The sequence below is a fragment of the Serinus canaria genome, chromosome 13, assembly GCF_022539315.1.
Source record: "Serinus canaria isolate serCan28SL12 chromosome 13, serCan2020, whole genome shotgun sequence".
NCBI lineage: Eukaryota > Metazoa > Chordata > Aves > Passeriformes > Fringillidae > Serinus > Serinus canaria.
The window spans coordinates 4,624,323-4,649,652 of NC_066327.1; the positions used below are offsets into that span (position 1 = coordinate 4,624,323).

The window sequence follows — 25,330 nt, forward strand, 5'->3', positions numbered from 1 at the left end:
GAGAATATCTGTTGACAATCACAGAAATTTAGAAGTATCACTAATACCACTTTTACCATAGACTGGATGGCAGTGATACCTCTGATAAAACCTGACAGCATTTGTAAAAAGTGTTTACTTGATGGGGGTTTTTCTGTTGTGGTGTAATGCTATTTTCAATAAAGGGCAAGTTACTTTTGAAATACATTCCAGCTGTATGAATGTAATGGGATGGCACAGAACAACATATAATTCCAGCAGGTAAGTACATAACAGCTTTTCTGTCTTGACTATCTTTAATTGAGAGAGCAGCAAAAAGCATGGTTTCAATTATAGATTCTAAATTATCTATGTTAGCAGCACTTACACTTGTACATAATGAAACAGATACTATGTTGGCAGTGTTTTGAAATGGTAAAAGAATGCTCTGAATACCAACTGCTTTACAGTTTTTGGCAACTTGTTTGTTTTTTCATTTTCTATGTTAATGGGTCTACAATAACATCACTGACAAAGAAAGGGAAAGCAGGAGAAGCTGCAACAAGAGGCTGCAAAGAAAGGAGAAATGGCTGAGAGTGTCCAGCAATGTGCCCTTAGAACTACAGGATTTTGTTTCTAATGGATTACTGCAACAGAGGATATCTCAAGGTTCCTATCTCAATGAAGGCAGGCACCACCTCAGTAGAATTTAAATTAGCTCTTAACCACCTACATGGAGAGGAAAACCAGGGGCAGAGAACACACCAAAAATCACCTGTGGCATGTTATATTGTCACTGGCAGAGCTGGGAAGTCAGCAAAACACTGCAGGCACCTTCACCTCCTTTGAGAACATTACATTTACTTCACAATTCCAACATATGGTAATAAATGATGAATATTTTTTCAATATTAAAAAGCATTTCTTTGGAAGCATTCTTTAATGAACATCAACTGTATGTAATCTGCAAAGACTCCTTGGCACACTCTAAAGAACCTTCTTCTTCAGGAGCAATATATCTATAGCCAACCAGTCAAAGAAAAAGCTATTTCCAGGAATTATTATTATTATTTTTATTATTTATTATTATTATTATCCAATGCAGCAAATGCACGGAGCACATGACTGGCAAGGCCACAATAGTCTCTATTGGCAGTTATAGTTTCACTGGCTATTAAAGCAACTCCAAAACTGTCAATGCTTTTGACAACTATGCATCTATTGTAGAATTGTAACTTTGTAAATAAATTTAATTCTAATGGAGAATCAAGTTTTAGTATTTCTAGATAAATTTAGCCTCGGTTTCCTCTGAACATCCAAAATTCTGCTTTGCATTTCTCTCTGGGAAGGGGCATTTTTCAGGATGCAAGAATTCTCAAATATATAAATTAAGCTAAAATAATAAAATTTCAGCCATCAGGAAACCAGAGCTACATTCATACTACTTCAGCATGCAAAGGTAAAAAAACATTGCATGTCAGACTTTCCTCCAAAAAATTACTATAATACAATTCCTTTGTGTTTCTCATGAGAATGTTGAAGTTATCATGGTGAAATAAAAATGGGTGAAAATTGTAGATAAGACAATTGAATTTGTAGTTATTACTGAGCCCAGAGACTTGATTCAGGTTTTCCTAACACTGAAATGATTCTGTTCAGTTTGACATTGTCCTTGGAAGCATCTCCCCACAGGTACACTTTTTATTTTGCTCTACAACACAAATGACCTGGTTTCTAGTTCTCCAAACCACTCCTCCTGGAACATCTTAGGAAAATCTCCCTGGGAAAGGAATTGTGACAGGTTCACCACAGCAGAGGATTTAAAGAGCAGGTTAGATGATCAGCTCTCAGAAGTGATGGAGATATATTTAACCTGCAGCAAAGAATGGGGCAGATGGGTGATTCTTTTCAGTCTGTATTTCTGTAGTGCAGAATGCTCTATACCCACATCTGCAAGGAACAGCTGTGCCTCACCTCTGGCATGCTGAAAGGATCCTTTCCTTTTGCTTTTAAGAATTTAAATCATGGCATCCTGTTTTTATGGAGCTACATTACAATGCTGTAATAACAAAATTAAGAAATGCTTGAAGTTATACTAAAATCTAGGTTTCATATCTGCAAGCTTAGCTAACAACTTATAAAGTTTTAAGTCCCACAAGATATCAATAAACTCTAAAGATTATGCAATATTGAATCATGCTCTCATAAATTCCTGCTGAATTTTCCTTGTTGGTATGAGACACAAAACCACTGACAGCATCTTGGTTCTGCTCCTTGCTCTGATACTGCCAGTGCACCTGGGTTGGTCATGATCTTGCTGCTCTCAGATGCCTACTTGTAAAACAGAATTATTAACAATGACAGAATTATTAACAGATCTCACCTTGAAGATGAGGAAGGCAGAGCAGCAAATATAAATATTACAGGAGGTGTCTCAGGACTGGCCTCTTCATGTTCCTTCCTCCCCAGGATATAAATACAGAGAGGAATGCAAAGTAGATATGACCACTGAATGTACCTCAGTTCATAGGCTAAAGTTTGTTTTTTTTAAACCTGAAAAGCAGACCATCATCCTAACTTTGGTTCTTGCAATGCCTTTTTCTGCACTAACAGCTTCACTGGCAAACCCTGTCACTAGAGACTCAGACTTTTTTATAGCTCCCTTCAGTCCTCACCTCCTAATGCAGAGAATGTATCTTGCCACCTGACTCACCCCTCTCCAGCTATATTTAGAAGCTTTTCCATTTGATGGACCACTGCAGATCACATTTAAAGAGCATCAACTGCATTTTAGTGAAGTTACAGATGTGACGATCTGACAAATCTGTGAAGAAAGACCAACGCAAACTACTCATACTGCTGTGAACAAATGAATCCCAAGATCATTCTCTCTGTTGTGGGTGACTGTTGTAAAGTTCTATGTTTATCTCATAGCCCCATAGATACTTGATTTTTTTCCCCCTGTCATTTTCTCTCTATAAACATCTACAAAAGAGTTTTAAAAGCATACTTCTTCATCTTACCCAGGGGAGCCATTTCAATCACTCAGTCAAACATATATTCATCAACTAAATAACACTTATTCATTTAAACTGCTGTTTTATTTACCCAGCTGAATTACTATTTTGGCATATACATTTGAAAAGACTGTTTTTAGCATTCAAGTGTATTTGCCTTTGAAGCTATCAGACAGGCAATCCATGACAACAGCAATGCAAACTCCCCCTGCTAAGTTGTCAGCAGGTCTCATCTGTGAGCTGGAGGTCAGATTCAAGGTGGCCGTGGATGGGACATGCCCAGTCAGCCTTTAATTTAACTGATGTCAAGCAGTGTCAGCCATGGAGGCAGAGCTGTATTTACACTGCAACCAGATATACTTGATTATTTATAACTACAGTATCCTACACTGTAGCTAAAATTAAAAATAAAAATGAAATCTGGCTACCAGCAGTGTCACACTACAGACATCACATTTAAACAGCAATTAACTCCAGTGCTGTGGCTGTGTGCCTCTATCATGGGGATGACTGCAAATTGCATCTTGATGGCACTCTTGAAAAATACCTAGCAGGAATAACTATTCCAATGGATCTGAAATGAACTACCAAGATAATATGGACAACCTCAAATTAAATATGAGGAATAAATATCACCAGGGTTGGTTAAATTATCTTTACCTTCTTTTCCTGTAATTCTAAATTTCGTATAAATCACTGCTACAGACATAGCTTACCTTATCTTTTTATCTAGCCTATTTTTCTGTTGTTCTTTTTATATAGCCAGGGATTTTCACAGATGATTTGGAATTCTGAAGAAATTTATGGTACAGCTGTGTAAAGAAACCCTTCAATATAAAAATAGACTCCACTGACTTTTTGCCAAAAGAGACCGTGTGAGAATTACTATGGCTCTGCACGATAGTTTAACTTTTTTCCTTAAGTAAATTTGCTACTTATATGGCCAGACATGTCTTATTGTTCCAGTAAGGCAAATAAAACAGAGTAGAAAATGCCTTTTCCATACAAATATCTTCAGTGGAAAAATCAGTGCTATGCACTGTTACCATACTGACAACTCCCTGTATGAACTTCCACTTCAAATTATCTACTATCACCTAAGTGCCCTAGGACTCAGGTGAGAACAGATTATCTCTGGAATGTGTACAATAGATTGACTGCTACTGCAAAACAAATTCCCTCAGCTGCAATGAGCTAAAAAGCCAGGCAATGAGAGCTTGTCTGCAGGAGCTGCTGTGGCACATTTGAGCTTCAGTTACACTCAAGATCCTGAGGTACCAATGAGCTCTGTTCTGGGAAGTGAGGAAGAAGGAAGCTTCTGAGTGTATGAGCTTTCAGAAGTCCAGGAAAACAGCTTCTGGTACAAAACCAAAACCTCAGGTTATCTGGTCAGCATCCTAAATTTCTATTCTGGCAAGAGGAAAGAAAATTTCCAAAGGCAGTGTCTGCATAAGACCCCAGCTCTGGCTCAGCTGCAGCCAATCAATGTGCAGGGAAACGAAGCAGTTTGCTTTTACTAAAATATGACGTGCCTGATACACCTAAAAATTTAGGCACATTTCACATTCATGTGAGCACGGCTTCCACAGGAGTCATTGCTTTCAGAATCAAAAGCAAATTATAACCGAAGTAAAATTAAGATCTGTTGGTTCACTGCATTCCACAAAGAGCAAATGCCTGTGACTAGTATGGATTTCTAAATCAGGATAGCAATCACCTCTGATTGTTCATCTCTTTGGTGCATGAGTGAGAACTAAGGACTTCTGGAAATTGGAACCTTGGAAAAGGCATATACCAAACTTCATCACCTAACTTTGAACAGAGCAACTCACCATTAACACACCCACAAACCTAAAACTCCTCTTCTGTTGAATTTAGCCAAATCCTTTGCTTTTCTAAGACAGCCCTTAAGTCTGGTAGATTTTCAGAAGACCACATCTGCTAGCCTTCATAGCCTCCACCTTAATAGTTCTGCTTGCTAACGTGTTAATCAAGATCTACATTACATTAGCCACATAAATAGTTAATAAGATTAATCCACCTGAAAAATGATGGCTTGTCTTGATTAAACTGAAGGAAGGTAAGAGAAGTGACATTTAAAACACACTGACTGTTACTGCATTTGGATTGTCTGTTTCAAAGCGTCTGAGAGGAAATAGCAGGAACCGGGAGATTCATGTTGTTTACATTGTTAATGAGGGATGAGTTTATCTTCTACAAGACGACAGAGAGTTCCCTGCAGCTGCTGCTGAGTCCTTACACCGTGTGCTGGGTGGGTTTCAGCAGGAGCACAGTCGGGGGTAGCACTGCTGCCTCAGGCAGTGACTCAGGAGCTGCTCTGTTGGCATCTGAGCCCCAGCTCATCCCTCTGGCAGGATGGCAGATCCTCCCATTTCAGGATTTTGTTACTCCTTTAGCATTGCCTGTGTGCTGCATTGCTAATAAAATATCTTAGCTGTTAGAAAACAATATGTGTGCAACCCAAAATGTGACTCGCAGCTGCAGCATCTGGCAGAGCTCTCAGCATCATTTGGAGAGAGCTGAAGACAACCTGTACAGCTCCACAAAGACTGCTGAGCTCAGCTTTCCACATCCATCCAATTTCTGCTACATCAGTAGAAATCTGTTTTTCCTCTCTCTCAGCTCAAGCAAGTGAGATGGTGCCAAATTTAACACTAATTAAACTTTCTTCGTTTTATTATTGACATATTTGCAATTCTGAATTTGATATCTGGAAACAAGGATTTTTCATGACACTTCAGTACTTTAATACTTAATAACTGTAATATTTTTGAAAAAGTCTTTCTGAAATCCACATACACTGTGGTAGTCTTTGTGAAATACCTCAAACTGAGCATGAATTTGGATCAGGTTGGTTCATCCAAAGAGAAGCAAACCCTGGATTATGTGGATATCAAAACACAAATTCATGTCAACTTTTTTTCCAAATAGTCAGTTTATTTATTGTACCTAAAGTGATCTTTCCACAGCTGTCCACAATTACTTTTGGTGTCTTTTAAAATGGGAGGTTCTAGAATCAGAGATCACAAACTCTTCCTGTGTTCTTCAGCTTTCTAGAGCACTACTATAGCAAACAATCAAGATAAAAAGTACTAAGTCAATTTTGAATTACTATAGAATTTGCTAAACTTGTGAGCACATCAAAGATAATATTTGTCTTAAACAAAAAAGTGGACACCAAAGCATTCTTTATATGGGTTTTCAGCTAGGGTTAGAGTAGCTGTATTCTGCCAGTTAGAAACAGCACATAGTCACAGACTTTATGGAAATGTGTGTCTAGCCCACCACATAATTTTAAATCTAGAAAACTTTTGGCATAGATTAACAGAATTTAGGCACAGATAAATCCCATAAGGTCATCCATTTCACTTTTTGAAGAAACAATTATTCCCAACCATGCCTCTTTTCTTTTCCCCCACTTTCCCCCTTAATTTAGATTTATTACACCCAAATTCTAATGTTATCCTCACACAACATATGAATGGGCTTTACTCTCAGAATGCTTTTTAATGTCATTACAATCTATCTCAAATCCACAGAAATTTCAAGGCAGTATCAATTTTTGAGGTTTTATGCACTATGAAGGGTTACTGCCTTATGATCTGTATTAGGAAAAGAATTTTTGTCTCTAATTTAAATCCCTACTTCAACACAACTTTCACAGCATGGTGGACTTCACTTGCAGTTTTAAAGCAGCACTGGGGATTTTTCTGCCCATTGCACTTTCCTCCTCCTTTCAGACATACCCACTATTAGCGAGATGTAGTGTGTAATTACAAAAAACCTGAAACTGTGTTATCTTAATAGTGAATTTTGTTTTCATTCAGATAGGAAAATGCAGTAATAAAGTAATTTACATTCCCCTTAAATTGCAGTTTTATTATTTCCTACCAGAATTTAGTCTCTTAATAAGGAACAGGGAGATCAAATTGAATACCTGCTTTATTTTTTTTTTCCTCCTTTCAAATTGCTCTACTTTAAAATGCTTTGCTTGCTGAGTAGGCACAGCTTGTGTTTAAGTGGCCCTTCTCAGACTAGGGGTTAAAGGTTTCTTTGGGAGACCCGTGTTTTGAAAAGAATGGCTTCATCCTGAGCTGTGTCAATTATAGAAAGGTCACTCTCCACAGCCAGAGCCCTGAAATGGTTGTTGTGTTAAAAGCTGTCAGAGGCTTTCCTAAAAACTGCTGGGATAGCAATTTTAACTTGGACATAAAAAGAAAGGTGAGGTAGAAAAACTTTTCACCTTTCCCTGCTCTAGGAATTTGTCTTCTCAATATTCCTTGTGTTCACCCAAACTTGTTATTCATTTTATTCCACTGTGGAACATTACTTGCCTAAATATTGTTCTTTCTCCTTCCCCCACGTTATCAGCATTTCAGCAACCTTCTACAAAATGTCAGAAGAACAAGTAAACTTTTCCAACATGCTCTGAGGAACCTAACTGCAGCAATTTAAGACAAAACCAGCAGTTCTGTCTCCTTGTCTCCTCTACAGGAGGTTACCACTCCCATAACAGCATCTCAGCCTCTTCAAATGTGCTCAGCTAATTAGAGTGGGGCTGGGATAAACTGCCAGAATTTGCACTGAAGTGCCCCATGCAGAGGAGCCCATTCCAATTCTGCAGTCCTGCTGCCCTGTATTTGCACAGAGATGGCAACAAAAAGCTGCAGGGAGGGAATTGGGAAAGGTGTTAAAGCCCTGCATTTGTCTGCTAAATGACCATAATTGCCGACCTGAGCTCTTCAGGTTCCTGCCCAAAACCACAGGGTCTCTCACCTGTGCACAACCTGGAGGCAGTTCAGCAGCCATGAAAACATTCTGCCTTGCACTTGGGGATGTGCTGCTCATGCACTTTGACCTACAGCCAGTCAGAGATGAAAGCCAAACCAATGAACACTTGTCTAAAAATTTTCAGGTTTTTGGTACTATCAGGATGTAGGATTTCATGACAAGGAGGAAGTAAAAACTAGATCCTCCATGGAAAACACGGAGAAGCTGAGGTGCAGCAGTGGCAGCATTTATTGAAAACAGAAGCAAATCTATTAAATGATCAAGCTCATAAAAGAACAACTCAGTTTTCTTTCCCAAATCTATTTTAACTGATTATTTTCCCAATACAAGTATCCTGTGTCAGCATTTGCTTCTAACACTTGCTTTGGCAATTACCAAGTTTAACAAGAGCCACAGGTCCTGAGCCTCTGAACAGAATTCTTCATCTGACAGAAATCAAGTGCTCAGACTTCTCCTGCTCCAGTCATGCCATCCACCATCCCAGCACACTAAAGTGTGGGAGGCGCTTTGTCTAATTGTAACATTCTGTTCTGCCTTCTCCCCATAATTTTTATAATAACCAGAGACCTTACTGTGATGTAGCAAAGAAAACCCCTGAACCTCACCAGTAAAAAACATTCCATTTAAATGATTAAAATCTTTCTTGTGACATGGAACTTCCCTGTGTTTTTAACACAGGTTTTCTCAGTTTAGGTGTTTCTGGTTCTGGGTTTTACTTATTTTTTCTTTCTCCTGCCATGTCTTTGTCATCCTCCTCTGGAACACAGTTCTTCTTTAAGAGAAAAAGAAACCATTTGTTGTCTAATTTCTCACATTAATATCACAGGACAGACCATTTACCACGGGTCAAATTCTGCTGTCCTTGGTGTTTGCTATTAGAATTCACTGAGAAAGAAGAACCAGGGATGTGGTCCTGGCTGCAAGCCAGTTCTTGAATTCTCTCAAGCACTACAATACTTGCTTCTACGAAAGCTTTTCACAGAATCCCGGAACGGGTCAGGTTGGAAAGGGTCACAGTGAGTCAATGTGGTCCAACCCTCCTGCTCCAGAAGGATCATCCCAGAGCACAAACACAGGATTCTGTCCTGAAGGTTCTGGAACACCCCCAGTGAGGGAGACTGGGCCAATAAGATCCAGTGCTTGGTCACTGCACAGGAGTTCTGCCTCATGTTCAGGTGGAGCTTCCTGAGCACCAGTTCCTGCCTGCTGCCTCCTGTTCTGTTGGCTGGGACCACTGTGAGGAGCCTGGTCCATGCTTTGAGCCCTCCCTGCAGATATTTACACAATTAATGAGGTTCCTCTCAGTCACCTCTGCAAGCTGAACAGCCCCAGCTCCCTCAGCCTCCTCTAAGCTATGCCTGAAAAAAGAGCACGTAGTAAACACAGCACACTTCTGAGAGCACTTCCCCAGTGTCCTTGGCAGCACAACTTCACTGGTGATGAACCAGAACTCACAGGATTTAGTGTGAGCATGGGGTGTGTGCTGAGAGCCACGGGAGGGAGAGGATGGGTGGTGTTTTGGGGCAGTTGGGCAGCATTTTGGGGTGGATTGTGGGGGTTCAGCGGTGTTTTGGGTGGTTTGGTAGCATTTTGGAGTGGTTTGGAGGGGTTGCGGGGCACTTTGTGGCAGTTCAGTTGGGGATTTGGGGCACTGTGGTGGTTCAGGTTTTGGGGCAGTTCGGGTGGCATTTTGGGGTGGTTCTTGGCAGTTCAGCTGGGGTTTGGGCGGTTCGTGGCAGTTCAGCTGTTGTTGGGGGTGGTTTGCGGGAGTTCAGCTGGGGTTTGGGGCAGTTCAGCTGGGGTTTGGGGCGGTTTGGGGCAGTTCAGCTGGGGTTTGGGCGGTTCGTGGCAGTTCAGCTGGGGTTTGGGGCAGATTGGGGCAGTTCAGCTGGGGTTTGGGCGGTTCGTGGCAGTTCAGCTGTTGTTGGGGGTGGTTTGCGGGAGTTCAGCCGGGGTTTGGGGCAGTTCAGCTGGGGTTTGGGGCAGTTCAGCTGGGGTTTGGGGCAGTTCAGCTCAGCTACGGTTCGTGGCAGTTCCGCTGGGGTTCGTGGCAGTTCAGCTGGGGTTTGGGGCAGCTCAGCTGGGGTTCGTGGCAGTTCAGCTGGGGTTTGGGGCGGTTCAGCTGGGGTTGGGGGCAGTTCAGCTGGGGTTTGGGGCAGTTCGTGGCAGTTCAGCTGGGGTTTGGGGCGGTTTTGGACAGTTAGCTGGGTCTTGGGACAGTTTGGGGCAGTTCAGCTGGGGTTTGGGTGGTTCGTGGCAGTTCATCTGGGGTTTGGGGCAGTCTGTGGCACTTCAGCTGGGGTTTGGGGCGGTTTGTGGCAGTTCAGCTGGGATTGGGGGCGGTTCAGCTGGGGTTGAGGGCGGTTCGTGGCCGTTCGGCCGGGCCGGGCCGGGCCGTGTGGGGGGCGCGGCGCGGACCCACCTCTGCCGGCAGGGGGCGCGGGCGGGCCGTCGTCGCCGGGCGGGCGCAGGCCGTTGCTGAAGGTCGGCGGCTCTGCCGGCTGCAGCTGCCAGTTGAGGCCCAGCAGGTGCATGGCTGCGGACACAGGGACAGACAGCGGTCAGCGCGGACACAGGGACACCGACAGCGGGCAGCGCGGCCGCGGACACCCGAGCGCCCCGCGGGGACGCCCCGGAGCCCCTCGGCACGCAGGGATGGGGATGTGCTAAAAGAGCCGGCAACAGCGGCATAAAACCCACCCCCTCCCCCCCATAATGCCAAATAAACAGAAGCGATCCCCGGTGACTCACACGAATCTGTGTAGCTCTGAAATACAAAAGGCAAAATGCTCACAGCTCTGGGCAGAGCCGGCCACTTTCCCGACTCCCACAGTGCGGGGGACACATCTCGGGAAACAAAGCACTTGCTGCAAGTACCGGCTCCGAGTTTAAATTATAGGTGGTAATTTATATGTTGATTATAAAATTGGCTTTAGCCCTGTGTAAAGTAGTGACTTGGTAATGCAATTATTCTGTGTTTAGTACAACTTATTTAAATCAATACATTAGGATAATAGAATCACAGAATGGTTTGGGCTGAAAGGAACCTGAAAGATGATCCAGCTCCGATCCCCTGCCATGGCAGGGACACCTTCCGCTGTCCCAGGTTGCTCCAAGCCTTGTCCCACCTCTCCTTGAACACTTCCAGAGCTGGGGCATCCCCAGTTCACCTGGGCAACCTGTGCCAGGACCTCACCCCTTTCACAGGGATGAATTTCTTCCCAGCACCCAACCTAGCCCTACTCTCCTTCACTGTGGAGCCATTAAAGAGCCTCTATCTTCATTTTGTAGATTGAGCCTCCCTGACCAAGCCAGGCCCGTGCCAATCCTTTCACCTCCCAGATTTTTGACCCCCCTGCCCCAAGCCTTCCCCGTGAGCAGGCAGGGAAGGCTTGCCTGCTGACAGCCACACGCTCCCCAGCCATCCCTGTGCCAGAGACAGGTCCGTGTGTCCACGTCAGAGGCTGTGCAGCTGCACCTGCAGCACGAGCTGAGCAGCGGGAGCAAGGCCAAGCACGCCCTGCACAAGTGCCTGAGTTATAGGCACTGTGGCAGGGCTAATTGAATAAGTCCTGTGCATAATGCATGAGACTTGACAGGTCTGAATCATTCAGCCAGTGGATTTATGTGCATCTTCACCTTGTATAAACACAGCTACCTGCATACTCTCATCACATTATCCCCATGGCACTCTCAGTACAGTAGAGCAGTGGCGAGGGATAAAGCCCACCAAGCTGCTGCTTTCCTTTTCTTTGCATCTTTGTGCTTACACAGGATGTATGTAAACCTATATACCGCAGAGAACAGTGTTTCCAGTTATGTCAAAAGGTGTTTGAGAGGATTCACTGTCAATTTGCAGGTAGGAAATAAAAAATATTATGGGCACCCTTAGAATTGTTCTCTTCTGCAGTGTCAGATCCAAACGAGATTATCAGATATTTTGCATCCAATTCAAAGTGATTCTAGCGGTTACAAATGGCCCAGCAGTGGCCACACACTAAGTGTTCAAAGACTAAATCTTAGGGATAGGAAAGACAAAACACTTCTCTCAGAAACTGCCATTTACAGTGCAGGAGCCACCACTCAGATAACCTCAGAATGCAGGGAATCCAGTTAGATGTGAGTGATTCACATGTGCATTCCTAAGCCCCAAGAAAACAAAAAGCATCCCCCACCACCCCCAGAATCCATCTATCCCAAGCCCTGGAAATCTCTCAGCACGCAATCCATGCAGAGTTTAACCTCTGTATTTTTGACAAAAGCAGCAGGGGAGCAAGACATCTTTCCTAACACCATCTTCCCCTGGACATCCTATGGCTAATGTCTAAGCAGATATCTAAGAATAGGAACTAAAATCAGGAGACCTTTTCTGTGAAGAGGGCAGTTGCCAGGTTTCATATTAATACTGAATTTTGTTTCTATTATGTCAAAATACCTCACAAAACCAAACAAAAAAATACCTTAAAGCCTCTGGTATGTTAAATACCAGGCATGAACCTGAAAAGGATGTTTTGCAAAGAAACTGCTCAAAATTTATTTCTATGGAATGTTTAAGAATCCTTGGAAAATAGACAATAAATTTACGTGGGATCAAAATATTTGTTCAATTACAACTTATTTGTCTTGCCAAAACAAACATTCTAAAAGGCTTTTTCAATCTAATCTTAAGCAACTAATTTTTTTTTTCCCTTAAGTGTGGCAAATGAAACTGAAAAATCATTCACAAGGCTCAAACCCCACCAAACTGCACCTTATCCCCCCTGCCCCACTGAGCAGAGGCAGCTGTGCTGGGGCTGGGACAGCAGAGAGCAGCTCGGGGTGTTTGTGCTCTCAGCAATTCCCACTCCCTGCACATGCTCCCCATTCAGCTGGACCAGCCCTGAAAGCCATGAGTTCATGAAGATTAAGTGAATTTCAAAGCTCCACAATGCAAACAAGTCACAAAGGAGAAACTGACTTTTGTGTTTTATACTCTCAGTGTGTCTATTCAAAGTTGCCTTTTTTTTATTTTATTGTGAGCGTAACCATAAATGTAGGTCACTTGCAGAGATGAAAGCCTGCTGCTTCAAGTGTGAACCAGTCCTTACAACAGAGAGATAAAAAAAATCACAACTAATAGTCTGTCCAAGAAAATTATAGTTGCTACCTTATAATTACCAGGTAAATTCAGACAGGGAATTATAAAAGATCTTATTAACATGGTATTAAAAAATACCTGTGATCCATCTGCTTCCAAGCACACCATGGTTTCATTAATAATTGTGTTTTAATCACGGATGCACGTTAGGAAGGAGCAATTAGAGCTCCTTCCTAACGGGGCAGGGATTTGCACGTCTGCTCCATCCCTGGTGGAGACTGAGAATCTCCTGCACAGCTCACACACCCATGAGGTGATCTACAACCTTCCACTAAGACAGCTGCAGTCACAAACACCAGCAATGTTCCCTTTCCACCAGGAATGAGTGGAGAAAAGTGTGTCACAGGGGCCTGAGGGGAAAGCTCTGTGTCTGCATTGCACTGAGCAGAGAAGCAGAGCTGAGCAGGGGGAACAAGGGGAAAGCTTCTCTCTGCTGCTTCACAACGCTGTGAGATGGCAAATTTATATGATTAACCTTTCCTTCTGTTAATCAAACAAAATGCCTCCAGCAAAGGAATAAGTAGAAGCCCATTTAATTAGAAATGTGGGGATCCACGCAGAAGTTGAGTGCATGTGTCTCAGAGGAGAAATTTGGGCTAGTCAATTTGTGCCTGTTTGCTGGATTTTCTCCTTTTCTTTTCTAGTTTGAAACCGACTTTGCTTTTTTCCCCAATAAAAATTTGTGTATCCACAAATTATATTTTGCAGAGCACTTACAGGTATTATTTTTGTGTGTTTGCTTTCCTCCCCCTCAACATTTAAGCATATTTTCAAAGTTCTTCTCTATTATACTTGATTTTCAAACACTAAGCTTGTCAGAATTTATAGGGTTCATTTAACACTAATATCTAGTAATTCAGAATAGTGCATTTATATTCTCTAAGCCATGAGAATTCAGGAACGATAAATTTTGAAGAAAAACCTTTGAGGTTTAAGTAAAAAATAATAATCAACCTCTCACTCCCACTCCAGCACCATTCACATACAGAGAGCAAAAGCACCTGCATGCCCAGAAAGAAGAAAAGCAGGGACCTGGCTCATCACTCCAGGTGGCAGAGCTGCCAAGGACCAGTCTAAGACCTACAGAAGACAGAGGTTGCTAGAGTGAATCACATACTATTTTAAAAAGTCCCAAAAGGTACACAAATCCACAGGAAATTGATAAAACTTACAAATTATCTTGAGATAATTTGCAAATTATAATAATAATATAATAACTTGCAAATTATCTTGAGATTCTCTAAACTCAGTGGTGTCCTCACATTCCTCTTTCATTTGTCTTCTCTCATTTTGGCCATGGACCCACTGCCCACTCCAGTCAGAGTTTTGTCTAAAGGACAACGGTTCCCAAGCTCAGGAAGCTCTCTGTCTTGTCTTTGTGCTCTTGTCACTCTTGTACTTGTAAAAGGAGGCAGCTCTGGTGTCTTTGGGAGCTGGAGATCTCCCTGTAGCAGAGCTCAGTGTCTGCCAATAGGCAGAGAACAATGAGGATTTTCACTGATCCCTTTACTTGATTTCTTACAGGGAGAAATATGCAGACCAGTGATCCATCATCTCCCCTATTCCTACTTCAGCTTCCCAGTCAGGGTCTTCCCTGACTTCCCTGACACATTGCTTCCTTGTTGGAAAATTCAGTATTCCCTAAGCAACTCAAAAAGATGGGAAGACGATACAATTGAAGAGAATAAAGGATCTTTCCATACTTTAATTTCCAACTAGTCATGCTCACTAACGCCTGAATTATCATCATCCACAATGAACCCTTCAAACATGGCTTTGTCAGGATATATTCAGTGTCTGTCTGGTTGGAGCAGGACAGCTCTTTTCATATGAACAAGATATCACTCCATTATCTCATGAACAACATGAACAAACATACCCTAAAAGCCCATTTTCTGTTCAGAGGCCATTGTGTTATAGGAGCAGAAATGTTCAAAGTTTCCTTTCCATCCACTCATGAGGTGAATGATGATGCAACTCTTGTTATTTATTATGTAGTTTTCAGCAAACACAAATTAATTTCCAAACCAGGGCTAATGAATCACAGACATGACGAAACAAAAGGTACCTAATAAATCTTAGCATAATGTTCATTTCATAGCATCTATATTCAAAATCTATTTGCACATTTATTTTTTATTTCATATGGTCTGAACATTGTTTTAATGCACAATGACGTTTGTATGAAGCAAAGGATATCTAGTATTTTGCACTTCTGGCTCCATATAGATGGGTACCCAAACAATCTGAAAAGAATTAACATAATGTCCAAAAAATTAAAAAATAATTAAACATTATTGCATGATTACTTGTATTAAATCTTCCTAAGATGAGATTCATGGTCCTTTATTAGTTACTACTTCTTGATCCTGCAGCAGAACTTGAGGAATACCAGAAATTGATCTTACTGATCTCAGTTATTATTCACAAAATAACAGTTACTTAAAAGATTAGAAACATAGTAATTTAAAGTTTTATTATTCCTCTGGAGAAAGAGGTTCAAGTTCAAGGCAAGTCACAAGTGAAACGAGTGCATTAGGCCTATTCCCCAGTGATTACTTGCCCCCATTACAGAATGAATGCACAATCCATCACAGCTGACAAGCTCTCCTCAAGAGATGCCCGAGACAGGAATAGCAGGGGGCTGAAAGTCAGGAAAGAGCAATGGGGGAACTGCAGGGGAAGAACTTGCACAGTGCTGCAAAGCCTCCACTCGATTCTGACCAGAGCTTTCAGGGCTTTGGGGAGGAGCACAGGCTCTCGGTCGCTGTGACAAGGGAAGTAAGAGGCCTGTCCCAGCTCCTCATATCTGAAGAGGCTGAAAGACATTTCCCAAACACGCAAATGATCAGAATTTGCTGAACTAAATCTCAGCTGAGATCCATACTGTGCTATTGTGCCTTACAACGAACAGGCACTGAACAGAGGACAGGAAGGCTCTGTCGGATGGGCAGCGCTGCCTGTGCTCCTTTTGGGGACAGTCCGTAAAAGTCCTCTCCCACAAAAACTGGACTTGGCATCACATATGCCAGACAAGGATTTCAATAAATCCCAGATGATTTAAAGAGGCTGGCACCACCCTCTGCTCAATAGTTTTGTTGGCCAGCCTTCAGCCACGTTTGCAGCAGGAGTAGTACAAGCCCTGTCAGGATGAAGCTGGGATGGGACAGGGGTCCTTGAAAAGGGCAGAGGAAGGTGTGTCAAAGAAAGCTCACAATTATATTCAGGCCCTTTCATATTCTGCTATTGGCAGAAAGGGACAGTGTCTCCAGGAGCTCTAACCTGCAATCCATGTGTCAAACATATATTAAAGTGCTTGAAATATAATTATCAAAGAATATGAGTCTTGTTACTTAAAAGGAGCAGTCTTAAAATAAACAACGTGAGCAAGTAGCACCTCTCCTTGCTAGAGGAACAATGACGTCTCTCCTAAAATTCAGAAGTGTCAGAACTTTCTATTCTTCCTTGGATACCTCATGTGACTGTGACAAGAGTGCCAGAGTTCTCCTGAGGGTATCCAAGAGATGTCACAAAAATTGATCACATTCCCACGCCTTTCTCTAAAACAAAACAAAAGCCACATGGCTTGCTGGGTGGACATCTGCCACTTTTGTTATATTATCTACAGGAATGTCTAAAGTACTAAAAAGTCCGAACCTATCATAGCTATGATAGAATTCCAAATGGAAAACAGGCCATGCAGGGAAGAGGGCACAGTCTGCTGCTGATAATGCATTATTCAAGAAGAGACCTGACTGAGAACTGCACAAGGACATAAAATAACTGAGCAACTGGGCCAGAAATTGGCAGATGAAGTTCCAACCTGTAAAATAAAGTATGCTGGAGAGGAGTAATTTTAACTCCACATGTAAAATAGTAAATTCTGAGCTGACTAATATCAAATATCAAGGAAAATTTTGGGCTAGATGATAATCTCAAGTAAGCCAAACATCGAATCATTATGGGAAGGTAAACAAAGCAAGGAATATTGTTATGCTACCACCTCTCCTCTCAAAAAAGACCTAGAATGACCAGAGGTTGGAGAATGAGTAGGGCAAAGTACATAGACAATTTGTCCTTCTTACAAGCTAACCATTTTTGGGTGCTGGACACAAATGAATGGACAACTTGACTTGTATCTAACCCAACACAGCTGCTGCTACAAATACACAGCACTCTGGAGTGTATCCAGCAGTCCCAGGGTTTCTGGAAGTGTTTGATACAAGTTGATGCAGCATCATCAATGCCTACCTATCCACCAGGCCTGGCAATCTAGGGAGTGTTTAGTATGACTCAGGCAAACCCTGGGATTTTTGTGCCATAAAGCATTTCCTAGAAGCAGCATGATTTTAGGCAGAGAATGCACTACATAAATGGCAATTGCTGATATGCCACAACTTTTGTGCAGGTGTCACAACCCAGTGTAGCTGTTCATCAGTAAAATGGGAAATATTCTCATTGATAGCACAGCAGAGTCAGTTCTAATTATGACAGATGGATTCTCAAAATATTTTGTTGGAGATCTCAGGGCCACAGCAGATAAGGATTTAACTTTTACTTTTGACAGCAGAGATCAAAGATCAGCTAAAAAAATGCATCATTCTCTGGACTACCCGTACTTAGGGTATTTATGAACCTTTATATTAATATTAATGACTTAGAATCCTACAGAACTCATATAAAACATTTGGATGTATTCTTGATTATATTGCCTCTTCTACTTGTGACCACTCAATTGTTTGTAGGCAAGGTTAAAGTAACATTTCAAAAATAGATGATTTGATGTAAATGTAATACTTTGTGGAATAAATGCAAAAAGTCCTGCTTATTGACTGTGACCATTGAAACTCAACAACAAATAGATGGCTTACTTTCAAGGTCATTCATTCTCAGCAATTCATCTTAATCATCAGTATGCTATTTGCTATGCACTGTGTTTTTGTAATAAATCTAAATTAAAAGTTCATTTGGGAACTCCATATAAAGCAGTATCAAAATCCACAACTTCAATTACAGAATTTACAGATACCACTATTTTCATTAGAACAACAGGCTTGTCTGTATTGCACCTAGAGAGCACAATAAAGAACCATTTTGCTGTGTTATTAATCCTGCCCATAACGTTGAACAAGACCTCTCACTTCTCAGAGTCACTTTTTGCAGTTTACAATGCTGAAAATGGAAAATTCCATTAACTGTAATGGCACTGCTGTGTATTTTTATATCTTGTTGCATGTTTTTTTTTCCACTTCTCTATCAATTGAATTAAGCTCATATTGTTACCCACATCCAAGCTTCAATATGTTACTCAGCCACAGGTTTATACTCTTGTTAATTGTGCCTGACATCTGCAATAGTTTTATACTTAAAAAAAACAACAACAACAGCAACATTTTGTAACTTTTGAAACAGAAAGTGTATTTTCTGGCTTCCGGAGGAAAGCTGTGAGGATTGTTTATACAAAATCACTGTTTGGGATCTCAGGCTGCCATTCCCTCTGGCCTCCTCACTGCTGCAGGGAGAACCCAGCTCTGGGCTTCTCTCACCCAGAGCGTTCCTATAAACACAGACATGGGAAATGGGAATTCCAGCACCCAGATTTCTGGGACATGAGCCAAGGGAGGGGAGGCAGACCCTCAGCTTTGGACAGTCCTTGCTGTGGAAGAAGGATGAGCTCAGTTTGAGCTGTGCTCCTTCCGCTCACCAGAGAATGCAGGAACCATTGGAAAACACGAGGGAAAGCAGAGCTGACTTGGCACTATCCTAAACATAAGAAAGAAATCCTTGGGCATAATTTCACCCTGAGCAAGTAAACTTTTTTAGACAATAAACTGTTTAAAACAAGATGTTTGTTTTAAAACATCCAAGCCAAGAAATATTTTATAGAAATACCAGAAAGGATCTATGAGTGAATGTATTGCTGTCAGCAGCAGGAAAACTTCTGCTAGGAATTAATTGTTTTCTTTTGAATAAATGTTATTTAAGATTGAAAAAGAGATGGAAGAAGGGCTATAAGATGCTTCACTGTCACTGTGTTCACACAGGAGAAATAGGGGGACCCAAAAAAGTTTGGGTTTTTTTTTTCCAAATTGATCACCCCCCTCCAAGCTGACTGATTTATTTCCCTGTGCACGTCAATAAACTGAATGGAATGGATTTTCAAAGCACAGCATGAAAGATATAGCCACAAATCCCATTAGGAGTAATGTGATTTGTGTGCTTATCTGCCATGCAATGCTTTGAAAGTTCATTCCTCTATTTCCATCTTCAGTTTTTCTGCTTCCAAAAATAGTTGACAAGCTCACACACAGTTGCAGCTCCTTTGGGAGCAGGGAGAAGTGCAGGATGTGAAGAGCAGGTGCCCAGTTCCCAGGATAAAGGCAGGCAAGCAGAGCTCCAGCCCAGGAACACGAGCTGTACCTTGGGTGGGTGTTTGCTCCCCAGTCCCCACCGTGATGGGATAGGAAGGATCCCTGGCTCAGGCCTTGACTTTGCTCCTCTCACTCCTCTTTGCTGAAATGTTTTGATTTTATGCCACTTTGAGCAATCTTTTTGTCACGAGAAGGGTAACAGCATTGCCTGCTGCCTTCAGAATCTGGAATCTCATGACAAAGACCTTAAAAGAGAAGCAGAATGCAGTGCACTGCTCATTTATTCTCATGACAGGCCTTAGATTGTACAGAGTGCAGAGAACTGGCACACGATTAATCAGTTCCTGAGACCGTGTAACGTGAACTCACTTCTTATGGCAATTTCAAGAGTCAAGGCTGCAATCTTTTTGGTCTTGCATCTGAACTAGATGACTGTAACTAATAAGAAAAGTGTATATATTTTTATTTACCCAATACAGCATCTTTCAGCCTGGAGGATCCCAGATCACATTATATAATATCCACTTTACCAGCCTTGCCAAAACACTGCCACTTCTGAAACAGGCTTAGAAGAGCAGAAAGGGATGCTCTTAACTCAATTTTGCTCTATTTTTGAGCAATTGTGAGCATTCAGTGTTAATACAAAGCAAATTGAATCCAATTTTAATTTCACACCTAAAAGACACCATTATCATGAACAAAGTACCCAGCTTGTCTTTATTCTGTTTCCAAGAGGAGGAAGAACCTAGATGAGACTTGAAACTGGTGTTTCAAGGAATATACACACAAATACTCTTGAAAATCACTGAGGCCTGAACTTACAAGAATTAAAATAACTGCTTTACTTTTAATACTGATCATAAACCTAAGGGATATCACGTCAAACATTTATTCAACTACGTTCATCTTCTGAAACTGCAACTGCCCTAATTTGTACAAACATGTTGAACAAGATTTTAATAATCTCACTGTTCCAAAGCTTTCAGACCTTGACACAACCTCTGTTAGCCACACTGCTAAGAAAACAGTTTTCAGCTTTATTACTCCTTTGCACACGCTGAATAAAGTGAAACTGCATTACTGAGTGGCCAGATTTCTGCCCACAGTACAAAAAAGGGTAATTTCTAACCATAAAGTATATTCTTCCCTTAATAGAAATGATACAGAATGGCTTAATGTGGTCACCTGATAAAATCACAATTTAAAACACTGCATGAATGATAACACTGAAGGTTTTACTCTCTACACAAAGTAATTATTGGAGTTAAAAGTTCATTACAAAGAGGAAATAAATCCAAAGATGAAAAGAGAATATGATTTTTTCTCCAAAAGTCTCTAATTCATTTTCAACACTATAAGCTGTTTATATTTCTTTCACAATGTGCTTCGAAAGGTGTATATATAAACCTAGCCTAAATCACATCTTGATACTGACATGAAGGTGCAGATTATATTTAGCATCTAAGCAGATTGAGACTTTCTGGAAGCCTTGAAAGGCTGACATTATTAATGTATTGTGATTTAGATGTCCTACAGAGCCAGAATAGAAACTTAGGAAAATAAAATGTACAAATTTGATACGTTTCTTACATAGTCAATCAGTTGCAGCCTTGTAACTCATATTCTTTTGTGTGGGTTGTTTTTTTAGTGACAATTTTAAAAGAAATAAGCAATGATCAAATTGGACGTTAGTTACATTTTTGAGAATTTTTTTTGCATTGCCCTCACATGATTCCTGTCAATCATTTCCCATAATGGGTTTACTATAACTGTTTCCAGCCCTTTACCTGTCTTATTCTAAAGTTTCTCACTGAAGTTACCTTCAAAGGAAAAAAAAGCTTTACAGCAAAATTTTATAGCTTTCAGAGACTAAAAGCTGGCCCTCCTGCATCTGTGCCTTCTCTAGAATTGCAGAGCTGGGAAGGGAATACAAGCTGCAAGTGAGGACAGGATTTCTGTGTGATCACACCAATATGGAAGCACACGAGAAATCAGTGAAGGGTTTCATGGTGCCAGGATTTTAATTTCAGATTACTGCCTTATTTTGAAGTGCCAGAGTTGCAAGTTTTCAGACTGCAGCAATAGGCATTTCACAAGGAATTCCTCTGTGTGTGTGTGCTCATGTATGATTATGAGTTGCATCACCAAAACATCTGTTACACAATTTCATCAGCCAGTACAGGAACAGGAGCTTGTCTGTGCCTCTGAAATCCCAAGAGACACCATGACAGCACACCAGAGTCGCTAAGTCCACTCCAAGCACTGTGCACCATGAATAATGGAAAACATTTTTATTTAATTTGGACACCTACATCCTGATTAATATAAGGAACATCAAATATTCAATTAAATATTAATATTTGTATTAATTTTCTTTATCTCTTATGTCTCAAATTGCCTTTTAGACGATGGGGTTTTAAGACTGGGTCAATTTGATCTCCTTGGTATACCAAAACTAACCACTGCAGAGATTGCAGAAATCACTGCTACAGATGGAGCTGCTGTCCACAACAGAAAAATGATGCCAGTTTAATGTAGAGAGCATCTGATACCTGATCACTTTAATGAAGCTTTCTGTCTTGCATAGGAAATGCTGCAGGAGCCTCTGCACTGTCTGAGGTCAGCAGTGCAGGATGCTCCTCATCAGCCCATTTAGGGCTGGCTAAAATCAAGCCCCATTGTGATCAAGGTCAAAAGTGTCCCTGACCTCAGTGGGGAAAGCTTCACTTCAGAACAGCTCTACTTAAAGTGTTTGAGGCTGCAAGTATCATAACAGTGCCTGAAAAAAGCAGTGTTTTCTACAGGCAACAGCAAGGCAAGCCATCAAAAACTCAGTGGTTTGAACTGCAGGGTGAATTGGACATGAGCTGTAATGCATTAGCACATGCATCACTGTATACAACTAATTAAGGCATCATGGGATAAAATACAGGCTAGATTACACACCCTCAGAAACCCTTGCCTTCAATTACATGCACTTTGTAAGGCATAACTGAGTTATGTTAAATGATTAATATAATCATAATATATGTAACAGCTTTACTTAGTAATACCAATAAAATAACCAGGAATTATCATTCAAAGAGAAGATAACTCACAGTACAAGGGGCAGAAATTAATATATATATATATATGGCAGGTAGCATTGCACACTGGTACTGCATTGCTAATACTCAAGTTCTTCTTCATGTCTGTTACACCCAGTTGGCTGGCAATCAAACCAGGATTATATATCTTTCTTTTTTTCTTTGATGGATAAACCAGTAAATACTATATTTTAAAGAAGCCCAAAAACTTGAACTATATTGAAAATCTATCTAGAATTTCAGCTTCACTTTTCAGTATGAAATTTATTTTCTTTTTTTTTTCCTTTTCAAGAATTTGCTTCAGCTTGAAAGCAGGTATCAAAGCAGCTCCTCAGCACCTCAAAAGAAAAATGACTAGGAACTCCTTAGTGTCACTGTACCTGACAGGTTTCTGCAATGTATTTCCCTTCTTCCTTCAAAACACTACGAACTACAAGAACACAAAAAGTACCACAGCTGAGATTTTTTTCCCTCATCCATCCTGATTTAAAAAAGATGGATTTGTTTTTATGGTCTAATAGAAAAAAAAATCAGCTTCTGCCTACTGGAAGTGGCTGTCCATGCTAATTAGTGAAGAACAAAATACACAACCTCTGTTTTGCTAGGATATAAACAAAAATGAAAATGAAGGTACTTTCCTATAATATTTCATATTCATAAATCTTTAAAAATCTCTCCTTATAGGACAGGTTTAAAAAACCACAAACAACTCAAAACCAACCCTGAGGTAACATCTCCACCAATTTTCCCATTTAAATGTAATTTTAAAAATGTAATGACTGCATTCTTTCAAAAATAACAATGGCATTATGCGACTGGCATGTAAATGTGACTCAGGATTGCCATCAGCTAATAAAATTATTTCAGAAATCTGTTCACATCCCATGGCATTGCAGAGTTTTCATGAACTGCACCTCTCACTTAGCTCTCAAGAACTATTTGAACATTTGCATTCAGGTCCTCACAGGGAAGTTTTGAGCCGTGATGCAGAATTACCCAATTTCCATGCCTATCTCATATGGTGGAATTTTACACAAAGGCAACTCTTTTCTCCTGGGGGCCCCCAGCCTCTGGGACACTGCACTGCTCCCAGGGGGCTGCAGAAACCCCACGGAGGAGCAGGAAAAAGCTGCTGTCCCTCTGTGCTGGCTGAAGGCAGCAGTGCCCAGGGATGGAGCTGGAAGGATCAGACGCTGCTCGAACAATGGCACCGACTGCACAGTGCCAGGGAGCTCTGAGCATTCCGTGCTGCTGGATGGTTCAGAGCCAGACCTCTGAAGTTCTTTGAACCTTTGCTGAGCCAATTTCACATTTGAAATATTGTCAGAAGTTATCTTCTCCATTTTAGCAAGCTAGACACAACACACTCCCCGGCTCCTGGCAGGGAACAATGGAGGGACGGAGCGTGCAGTGGCTAAGCACTCTCATTGAAAAAACCAGGGGATGCTGCAGTAATTGTCCTGAGAGGCTAGAAAGGAAACAAGCCTCTGTGCTGACAGCTTAGCTCAGCGTGAACTCTCATTTTTCACATGGAGCTAATTAAAAACTGAAATTAGTTAAATATGGAAATGACACTTGCAAGCACTTTAGCTGAATCCTGGCGAAATCCCTCCAGAGTGCTGAGACACTACCTGCTGCTTCAAAACTCCCCAACTGAATTTCACAGTTAAAAGGCTGAGCAAAGGGAAAGTTATTACAGAGATTTCCAATTCAAAAATGTCTCTGTAAAATCCTAAATTAAATTTCATGGTAGCCCTTTCAATAACGAGGGACATACTGTGCAGTCCAACGATCAGGTGCTCCAATAACATCCCTGTGTGTATTCTCTGATTGTCTCACCTTTGGGCCCTGTGCTGGTTGTGCCAGCACTGTGATGCTCACAAGGATACCAGCATTACAATGCTACAAAGATAAGCCCTGTACTGCTATGAAGGAGTCATTTGGTAAGCGTGGATGCACGGCACATAAAGGAATTACTTCCACTGTCTAACAGCAGAAATAGGAGAAAATCAGAACCCACCGACCAAAATGTTTTATGCCCATGACTTTAATTTATGTGATGAATACATATGCAGAGAAGAGTCTACACTGCAATAAATTACATGGCCTATATATCTCTATCTCCATACTTTACAGGCAGTGTAATAATAAAAAGCACTTCTGCATATTTAAATGGGCATAAAGAACCAAGGGACTGGATATGCATAAAAGGTATGATGAGTGACATTAGCTTTTTGACTAAAGCACCATGTGAATTCCATTTTAGTGCATGTGACTTGCCTACTGTGCATAAAAGCAAGGGTATCTGCCCAAGGGCAAATATGATTTCTGAATGCAATTTAACGAAACCCGCCCACAGAACAGCTCATTTTGGAGCCAGACCAAGGCACTCGGGATAGCCAGTCACTTTCAAAACAACTGGAGCTTTCTGGGTTGATTCTTTTTCCTACATTCCATCCCTTTACCCTTGAGGCAGTCCCCTCCCCCTGGCCTGCTGCCACTATTACACCAACAAATTTCTGTCCAGGAAAGCCAGCATAAGATGTCACGTAGCATGAAATCCACTGTTACTCACTCCCAAGTCTTCTGGCAGGGGGTATGGCTGTACCCAGCCTGCCAAAACCTCTTCCCTGGCAGCTATCTGTATAATCTGTACATCACACCCAGGCTTTGCTAGTCCAGGGCCTTGAAACATCTCAGCTAACCCAGCTGGAGGGGATATGCTGCAGCTGCACCATCAGACCCTCTTATTTTATTGAATTTGGAATATGCAGTTTCAAAGCAATTCAAATGAATTTGCCCAAGGCCTCAGATCAGTAAAACTACTGATACCACCTGCAGCAGGCTTCCTACATTTGAAGCATTTAAAAACAGGTGACAGGAGAGGAGCTTTCAGTGCAAGGACTGACTCTCATGAAAAGCCTGCTAAACAAACTTGGTTATGCCCCA

At 41.4% G+C, this 25,330-nt stretch overlaps 1 protein-coding gene across 1 annotated transcript in view; it reads right to left on the reverse strand.

Annotated features, from left to right (window-relative positions):
• TENM2 (teneurin transmembrane protein 2) overlaps positions 1 to 25,330 on the reverse strand; it is a 187,608-nt gene that overhangs the window by 115,776 nt on the left and 46,502 nt on the right. The window contains exon 4 of the mRNA XM_050979861.1: positions 10,210 to 10,323. Within this exon, the coding sequence (XP_050835818.1) occupies positions 10,210 to 10,323 (114 nt within the window). The remainder of the gene's footprint in view (positions 1 to 10,209; positions 10,324 to 25,330) is intronic.